Genomic DNA, 10228 nt, shown 5'->3' on the forward strand with positions numbered 1-10228 from the left:
TTTTCACCGCTTATCTTAATTATTTTTCCGATTTTTTCTCGATCCGGGTGGATGGAAACATATTAAGCTAAAAAAGTAAAAAAAAATGAACTTTTTGCCGGATATATTTTTTAAAATTTACAAAAAAAATTCGTTGAGAAGAGCGAACATAAACGACAACCCGGGTTGAAGTTTATTTGATTTCAAACAAGGATCATATATCATTTCATAATGTCCATGCCTGATTTCTTAGTACGATCCTTGTATGAAACCAAAGAAATCATATATGATCCTTGTATGAATACCAAGAAATCATATATGATCCTAGTACGAATACCAAGAATCATACATCATTTTTTCAAAGATATCTCAATATATATGTTCTGTTTGTTTTTATTCGGTAGGGCTTCACCTATGTGATACCCCAGCATCACATTGTGATCCGCCAAAAGACCCTAACGTACAATATAATTTGCAAAGTTGGGCACTAAATAAAAGAGTAAGTCCAACTAAATAACAAAATTTTTGACATACTATGGAGCCAGTTTGTACTTATGAATGCTCATTTGTAAAAAATAATCACGAAAAACATTTGCAAATAACCTCAGTTTTGTATTCTGAATATATTTAAACCACAAAGTTATTCTTTAAGCGCATACAAAGAATTAAATGTGGATAGCAAAAGCGATATAATAATTTAAAAAGTCCTTTGACTACATTATACAAGAATTTGCGGCAACAATCAATGTTTTATGTGTCATATAAGACCTTGTATGATTTTCAAGAAATTTTAAGAACTTCAATAGAAAATCAAAATTATACAGTTTTTAGTCTTTGATTTTTTTTTTGTATGATCTCTGTATGATTTCTAGGAATTCATATATGGTCCTTGTATGAATACCAAGAAATCATACAAATCATATATGACCTAATATGATTACTAAGAATCTTATATGACCTAGTACGAAATCAAGGAAAGTTGTATGATCAATGTTTTAGTCGGAAATTTTCAGTATGTTTGGTTTAGAACGAAACAAAGCTTCGGCTTGTTCGGTTTATTCGGTACTGTTGGTTTTTGAACGTAAGAAAGATTGGGCATCGTCGTTTAAGACGAAAGATAGATTCCCTATGTTTGTTTCTAGAAGATCCGGTATGTTCGGTATTTTAACGTAAGAGAACGTTGTTTTTTTTCGGTTTTAGACATAAGAAACTCTCGGTTTTTCCATTTAAAAAATATGATTTTTTGTTTATAATGTAATCATACGTTATGATACGGTTTTTTTTGTAAGAATTTCAAAAATAAGTGTCTTGGTTATTTTTGAATTCAAAAATGAAATATGCTTTTCGAGCATTGTTGAGAATTCTGTTGATTAATTCACATTTTCTGAGTTTGTACATACTTTCTTGTAGTTTGCTAGCAAAGTTTTTGATGGTTGGTTAGGCTTGAAACCGAATATCCAACCGTTTTTTGTTAAACCGGACAGGTCGGCGGTTAAATCTCAGAACACAAAAGTTCATGATATTGCTCTCAAAAATACCGAATCTTTCTTAAGTTTCAAAAAGGACAAAACCGAATCGGTCCTACGTTTAAAAACGACAATACCGAATCTCTCTTACGTTTCAAAAACGACGATACCGAATCATATACACAGAAAAATCATACAAAAAATACAAAAAATCATGTAAAATTTTATCGTTTCAGGCTAGAATGAAACGATGAAAGCGACGATTTTTCATGATTAAAAACCGAAAGTTGCTCAACTAGGGTAGATCGTAAATGATTTTTTTTGCAAAACGTAGTAGGTCATATGTGATCTGTATGATTTCTAAGTTATCACTCAAAGCAGTCCTTAACAAAAAGTTTTTGATACTTGCTAAGTGCTTCAATAGTTAAGTGCTGAGTTGCTTATACCAAAAAAGTGAATCAACGCAAAAAAAATTTGAGAACTGTTGAAAGTATAATGTTAATTGTTTATAGAATGGAAAGATATATGTACCTCATCCACGTGCTGATTTACATCTTGGTTATTTATGAAATGAGTGAATGCAACAAGGAGCTAACACGTGCTATTTATACTAGATTTGTCCCCAACTTTTCATATTGTTATGTGTGACATGATGACCCTTGATCTTTTAGAGAAGTAAATTATCAGAGTAAATAGCTAGTTAAGATCGGATGTCATAAGAAGTCAAGGAAGTTATAAATTAAAGGTGATCACCATGAATGTAAAAGTGCGGTAATTTGGGGTAATAAATATGGACTGAATTTCGTGTTAATTGCCACAGTTGTCAACCATTATTTCTAATTTAACTATTCGATTACAAGATTTGTCTCTGCGTTCCCATTAACCGACAGGTTATGGGCCCAGAGTTTTTCTAAGTTAAGTAATCAATCTCCATCGTAAATAGAAAAAACGTTGTTGCTGCGCCTCTTTGCTACATAAGAGGATCGCTGAAATCACTGGGGGAGGAAGACAGAGAAGACAAGGAGAGACAAGCCTTGTAGTCAAGAAGTGGCCAAGTGAGACCAGAAGAAGCAAGAGTAAGAAGCTTTTGTAACTGGTTGGGGGACCTCAGTTGTGGAGTTGAAAGCTTGTGTGACTGGTTGGGGGAGTTCAATTGTGGAGTTGGAAGCTTTTGTAAGTGGTTGGGGGACTTCACTTAAGAAGTGAGCAGTTTGTGAAGCTGGTTGGGGGACTTCATCTGTTGAGTCGAGAGCTTGTGTACCTGGTCGGGGGACTTCAATCGTGGAGTGCTAAGTGTGGGTAGCTAAGCAGTGGATTCTGCTTGTGAAGTAAAGAGTGAGTGGAGCTGTTGTGGGGGATCAAAAAGGAGCGCGGAGGTTCAATTGTATAACAGAGCTGTCGGGGAACCAGGATTGCTTAGTATAGCTGAGAACAGCTCAGCTTAAACAACTGTTTCATTTTCAATTGTGTGTGCTGTGCTTCTGTAAGATTCAAGTTTGGTCGAAAGACACAAAAGTTGGTGGTAAAAGATTTCTTAATTAGGACTAGGATTAGGGTTCGAGTACATTATCCTCGGAGGGTGTTGGTATCCTCATCGTGCTTAATCGCGGCAGAAAAACCATGGCTCAATGTCAATGTCCGGCTTTCGATTTTGTCAAGGATATTACAGAACTCGAACAGAACACCAACTTCTAGATTAATTTAGTCGACCAAACTCTTTTTGCTTAGTGTTTTTTTTCTAACAAGTGCTACCATATTACAACAAGTGCTAACCTGGTGCTAAAAAGCATTTTTTTGGATACACAAACATAACGACTCACCGCTTCGTCGCCCTATAACACAGCCACCAACAGGCAACAGATTCATACACGCGTAGAAAGGAAAGGAGTTTTGATCTAAGTCCGAACAAGATTTTTTTCACAGCCCGACCATTTTTACAAAAGAATATTTACCTAGAGCGGTACTAGCTTAGAAAAACAAAGGACATAGTTGGGGCATCATAAGTATTTGGTTCAGTAGGGAACAATTAAAGCTAAAGAGTTAATTTGAGACGAACGGAAACTAAACGAAAGTAAGACAGGCCTAACAATGAGCTCAAAATTAGAAAGATTGGTATTCAGCGGGCGTGAGGATAATTTCTTGTATTTTGCTGAACAGTTTGAGGATCGTATGCACTCTTTAAAACTTGGTAAAGAGCCACCTATCTAGATTATGTGCCAGCTGTTAGAAATAATTCTTCGGAGGAGCAACGAAGGCAAGCTATAGAAAAGGGGAGGGAAGAATTAGAAGAGAAAAAGAAGACATTGTGGTACGAGTTAGTTCAGGCTTTAGACAAAACATCAGTTCTTTTTCTTAGACCACATAAGGGTGATGGTACTACAGCTTGGGATGTACTGTGTAAACGCTTCAAAAGTTTTGAGAGACCCCAGCTACACAAATTGATAGCGCAATTAACTAGCCTTAGGAAGACTTCAAGTGAGAGTATAGTAGATTATCTCACCAGAGCAGATGATATGCAATACAACTTAACACTAGTGAATGAAGGAATTATTGAAAAAATGTTTGTCTCAATAATTCTAAAAGGGCTCCCGAAGGAATATGAAAATTTCGCAACACTCGTGAAATACAGCAAAGACGAGAAAACTCTAGAAGAAATAAAACGAGACCTGATAAACTTCGATAACGAAAATGTAAAAACCAAAACAGAGAGCGTATTCTTTAATAATGAACGGAAATGTTTCAACTGCCAGAAAATGGGACATATCGCAAAAGAATGTAGGTTTAAGAAAACGATTCCTAAACAAACCAAAGCTTCTCAAATGAAATGTTTTAAGTGTGGTGAGCACGGAAATATAGCTAAATGTTGTAGAAAACAACAGAAATATGAGAAAAAGTTTGTAAGTCTAAGCAGGAGAACCAACCAGAGGGGCACGCAAAATTTAGTTGAGGAGCAGAATTTAGATGAAGAAGAAGAAGAGATCTTTTCCTTCTTTCAAACGTCGGAAAACAACCTTGCAAATGAGCTAGTTTTAGACTCATGTGCTACCAGTCATATGATTAAAGATGAAAGTTTATTCATAGATATAGACAAGGAGTATTCTGGTACCATCACTAATGCAAACAGCAGTAAAAGTTCAATTAATGGGAAAGGAACAGTTGAATTTAGGGTTTTGGATTCCAATGGTTTAGCGCGAAAAATAAGATTAAATAATGCGTTGTTTGTTCCCAATAACACAAGGAATCTGATATCAGTGTCAAAACTTAGAGCAACAGGCAATGAGGTCGTCTTTGGTGGGACTTTAGAAATACGAACTAAGAACGGAACAGTTTTCCCTTTCGAGGAAAGAGATAGTTTATTTATCTGGCACAACATTGATTACGGTGAGCAGTGCAACTTAGCAAATGGAGATCCCCTTAGTTTGTGGCATAAGCGTTTGGGTCATAACAATGTTGAGGACATATACAAATTAAAAGATCACGCAGTGGGGCTAAAAGTAAACGAGCATCATTTAGCAAACTGTGAAATATGTCAGCTAAATAAATCAAAGAAACTTCCAGTACCAAGAGACTCAGGAACAAGAGCAAGTGAAGTCTTAGAAATTGTTCATACCAACATATTAGGGCCCATCCAACCGGAAGCGGTTGATGGTCAAAGGTATGCAATAGGGTTCGTGGATAGTTTTAGCAGATATCAGAAACTATATTTTTTGAGGACAAGGGACGAGGCCTTTGAAAAAGTTGAACAGTTCTTTGCAGACAATGGACAACCAGGAACCTTAGTTTGTGACGGTGCAGGGGAATATGTGTCAAATGACATAAAACAATTATGTAGACGAAAAGGCGTTAGACTTGAGTTCTCGGCACCGTATACACCACAAGAAAACGGAAAGGTTGAGAGGAATTGGGGGACAATCACCCCAATGGCTAGATGTCTTTTAGAGCAGTCAAGTTTAGAAAAAGAGTATTGGCCATATGCACTTAACATGGCAAGTGAGATTAAAAATTTTTGTTTCCATTCAGGTATTCAGAAGACACCTTTTGAGGCAATGTACAAGAAGAAACCTAACTTAGAATCAATCAAAGTGTTTGGTTGTTCAACTTTCGTTCATGTTGAAAAAAATTTTCGTGGTAAGATTGATAGAACTTCTCAAAAAGGAATATTCTTAGGGTCTTCAGACAATAGTAAGACTTATCTGGTAGATATTCCAAATGACAAAGGGGTCTTTAAGGTTAGAAAATCTCGCAATGTAACTTTCAAAGAAAACGAAATGTTTATTGAAGTCAAAGAAAAGAAGGAGGAGATAGTCAACAAGCATCATTCAGATGGTGATAGAGATTTAAACCCGGCAGCTTTCCTTGGTGAAATTGTTAACAACGAATTGCTACCTAAGTCTATTGATGAAGCAATTAGGGATAAAAACTGGTACGAGGCAATGAAGTTGGAATATAACTCATTAGTGGAAAATAAAGTTTGGGAACTGGTAGAGAACAAAGGAAATAAACCCATTGGCAGCCGCTGGCACTTTGCTCTTAAGGTTGGTCCTAGTGGGGAGATAAAAAGGTATAAGACAAGATTCGTAGCAAAAGGATTTAGCCAAGTTCCAGGTCGGGATTACAACAAAACCTACTCACCAACAACACGCCTCTCAACAATTCGAGTACTGATAAGCTACGCAGTATATAAAAACACCGAATTAAAACAAATGGATATCAAAACAGCATACTTAAACGCTGACATCGAAGGCGAAATCTTTATGCAACAGCCCGAAGGGTTTGAAAAGTTTGACAAGCAAGGAAATCCATTAATTTGTAAGCTTAGGAAAAGTTTATATGGATTGAAACAGTCCGGTAGAAATTGGTACTTAACAATCAAAACTTTTCTCAGCCAATTAGGTTTCACGCCGGCTATTCAAGATGAGTGTCTTTTCATAAAGAAAGGAGAAAATGGTATAGAAGGATTAGTGTGTCTTTGGGTAGATGACATGGTGATATTAGGATTGCAGGAAGGCTTTTGTGAAAACTTTAAAAATAAAGTTAGTGAGCAATTTCAAATTAGCAGTTATGGAGATCTTAGCTGGTTCTTAAATATAAAATTTGAGCGAACACAAAACGAAATTATGCTAAGCCAAGAAGCATATGTAGAAAAATTACTAGAGAAGTTTAACATGAGCGAATCAAAGACACTGGAAACACCTTTCGATGTTAGCCTGAAACTATCAAAATTAGATTCACCAGAAATAGGCAGCAATGAGCAAAGAGAAATGCAATCATGTGATTATAGTGGTATAGTGGGATGTTTGAACTATTTGGCATTAACAAGTAGACCAGATATTGCGCACGCAGCCAATTTATTGAGTTCGTTTGATGAAAATCCTGGAAGGCGACATTGGAATGCGGCAAAAGGGTTTTTACGTTACCTAAAAGGTACAAAATCAGAGAAGATGGTTTTTAGAAAAAGTGAGAAACTGGAGATTGGGCAGGCAACATAGACAATAGAAAAAGTACAATTGGTTTTTGTTTTAAACTTAATAATAGTTCGGGTGCAATCAGTTGGGCTAGCAAGTTACAAAAGTGTGTGTCTACTTCAACAGCTGAGGCTGAGCTTAACGCCGTAGTAGAGGCCAGTAAAGAAGCAGTACATTTAGTTAACCTATTACGAGAATTAGATTTAGAAATCCAGCAGCCAGTAAACGTCTTTGTAGACAACCAAGCTTGTATTGCTCTAAGTAAAAATTCGATGAATCACGGAAAGACAAAGCACTTTTCATTAAAAGTGCACTTCGTTCGGAATTTAGTCCAAAGTCGACTATTAGAGCTAAACTAATTACCTACCGATCGCATGCCGGCAGACACACTTACAAAAGCATTGGGGAGGTCCAAAGTATCACTTTTTCGTGATGTCCTTCTCGGAACAAACACTTAACATGATAGGAGGAGTGTTGAAAGTATAATGTTAATTGTTTAAAGTATGGAAAGATATACGTTCCTCATCCACGTGCTGATTTACATCTTGGTTATTTATGAAATGAGTGAATGCAACAAGGAGCTAACACGTGCTATTTATACTAGATTTGTCCCCAACTTTTCATATTGTTATGTGTGATATGATGACCCTTGATCTTTTAGAGAAGTAAATTATCAGAGTAAATAGCTAGTTAAGATCGGATGTCATAAGAAGTCAAGGAAGTTATAAATTAAAGGTGATCACCATGAATGTAAAAGTGCGGTAATTTGGGGTAATAAATATGGACTGAATTTCGTGTTAATCGCCACAGTTGTCAACCATTACTTCTAATTTAACTATTCGATTACAAGATTTGTCTCTGCGTTCCCATTAACCGACAAGAACATCTTTTTATTATAATCAATCTTTCATATATGCTATAAAATTAAGTTAAGAATTTTAAATTGATTCTTAATTGTAATGAATTATGAATCAAAACTCGCTTTCTAGTTATAAAAGGATTGTAGACAAATTTTAATTGATGCAATGCATTCCTTGATTTCAACGTAGGATTGTACTTAGAAATTGAGTATGGAAGCGGTTTCTGAAAAATCCCCACGGAAAAAAACCGTGGGACCTCTGATATGAAACAATGACAACCGAACAAATTATCACGACCAAAATCCAATTTTAAAATATGGGTTTATAACTCTGTTGGTTTATTCCGTGGGTTTTTCCTATCTAAAAGTATACGTGGGTTTTTTCCGTGGGGATTTATTTAATTCCTAGACCACTACGGACTGTATGATATCATTGATGATCGTTGTACGAAAAAACTTCAGCTTTTTGCCAGAGACCCCCTCACACGACCCACTCCAAATTAGCCTGATTTGGGTCGGCCTGATTTGAGTGGTCTTTGTTCGAGGATCTCAGTGTGATTTGGCTCCGGAATCAGGCAATACATAATGATCATTTGAATTTCCGGTTAACTTACTTCCCCTTGGCACGCTGATTCTGTTCCCCATTGTCCAAGGAGCCAATAGGACACTGGTATGTACCACCTACGTCAGCCTTATCATATAGGATACGGAACGTGTAATCAGCTCCATTTAACCCTGCATCGTTCTTTCCTCTGCCTGTTTGAGTCGAAAGCCACGTTATCACTGAACAACCACCCATTTTAATCAGACTAACACCATCTTTTAGATCTGATCTTGGTTGGGGGGGGGGGATTTTTGTATTAGCAAAAAACTACCCGGGTCGTAAAACTTAAGCAAGCCATCGATTTTATTGCTATTTTCTTTGGTTAAGACTACATTTCGACAATATGCGAGGTTTATTTAGAAAGCACATTTTTAAACGGATATAAATCGATTTAAAAGAAAATAAGAGTTGTCTTGTTTTCTCGCCACCGATTTTTAGCCAATCAGAATTGGGCAAAATTTTTGCGAAAACACAACTGCTGACTGCGAAAACACAATCGAGCATAATTTTCGTCGTTTAAAGGTTTGCATAATTTCATTTCAACAAATTTTGGTTTTAAAATTTTCTTTCCACAATGCATTCATATTGAGATTTATTGTTTCAGATTTCATTCCAGATTACTTATACATTCCAGATTCTTACAAATTTGAGGTTTGTAATTTTAATTCAAATTAAAAAAGTACCTTGTTCACAAACTTTTCTTTCCAGATTAAAATTCATCAACACCAGAGAGCAGCCAAAAATAGGTTAGCTTAATTTGGATTTTGCAAGTTTCATTTCAACTAATTCAGTCATCCTTTGATTTCAGTCACACCATCTCCAAAAAGACCTGGAGAACAGTAAGTCAACCTTCAAAAATATACAAATTCGAGTTTATATAGTTCTGCAGGTCGGTGAGTTCATTATCAATTCAATTTTTTATTGGTTGGCCAACTTTAAATGTGACACCTTGTTTAGAGTGGAAAATCTATTTCAAAGAATGAGTACATTCAATCTACATTTGACATCTTCTATGCAGGTATAATCCATTATTTTATTCAAAAATTTTGCTAATTTTACACTATTTGAAAAATTTTCAAGGTTTTACAGCATTTTGTTCACTATTTTAGATGCAGATCTTTGGTTTTCTTAATTTACCTTTGACAGTCAATCTACATTTGACATCCTCTATGCAGGTATAATCCATTATTTTATTTAAAAAATTTGCTAATTTTACACTATTTGAAAATTTTTTAAGGTTTTACAGCATTTTGTTCTCTATTCTAGATGCAAATCTTCGGTTTCTTCATCTGGGCACCTGATGAGCCGATGGACTTGTTGTTGCAAACGTATCACATGAAGTGGAAGGACTGAAACTGATGGAAAACTGATTGACTTGAAATTTTAAATTAAAACTTTCAAAATAAATGAAATGTTAAATTAAAATTGAAAATATATAACGGTTTTCACTGAGCGGAGAGTTTTTGTAGCTCAATTTAAAACGATTTCAAATGTTCTCTAAACGACTATATTTCATTTTTTCAATATAATTAAATGAATTTAAGAGGATTTTGAACCCTTAATATGGTCCCAGATTGATGCCGTAGAAGGGATTTTGTTGATAACATTTTAATAATGAAAACCGCTATAAAATTGATTTAACTCAATTGTTCCAATGCGGGTAGTGACCGTGTAAATGTACGTTATCATTGAGCACAACTATTACAGTCTATTAAGTATTTTTTTTCAAAATTAAGTTTCACCCAAAAAGTTGTAAGCGCTGTCGAAAATACTTACGATTTCCGCAAGGAAATGAGTCATTTTGCGAAGTAAAAAAAGGCAAAATCCGCAAAAATTGAACACTATACACGTATCA

General features: G+C 35.5%; 1 protein-coding gene across 1 annotated transcript in view; it reads right to left on the reverse strand.

The window, feature by feature from the left end:
• The window catches only part of LOC142355410 (uncharacterized), a 92616-nt gene extending 84048 nt beyond the window's left edge, over window positions 1-8568 (reverse strand). Inside the window, exon 1 of the mRNA XM_075407601.1 lies at window positions 8384-8568. Coding sequence (XP_075263716.1) covers window positions 8384-8568 — 185 coding nt within the window. The remainder of the gene's footprint in view (window positions 1-8383) is intronic.
• Window positions 8569-10228: the final 1660 nt, after the last annotated feature.

Source organism: Convolutriloba macropyga, chromosome 2 (assembly GCF_964194025.1).
Source record: "Convolutriloba macropyga chromosome 2, txConMacr16.3, whole genome shotgun sequence".
Taxonomy (NCBI): Eukaryota; Metazoa; Xenacoelomorpha; order Acoela; family Convolutidae; genus Convolutriloba; species Convolutriloba macropyga.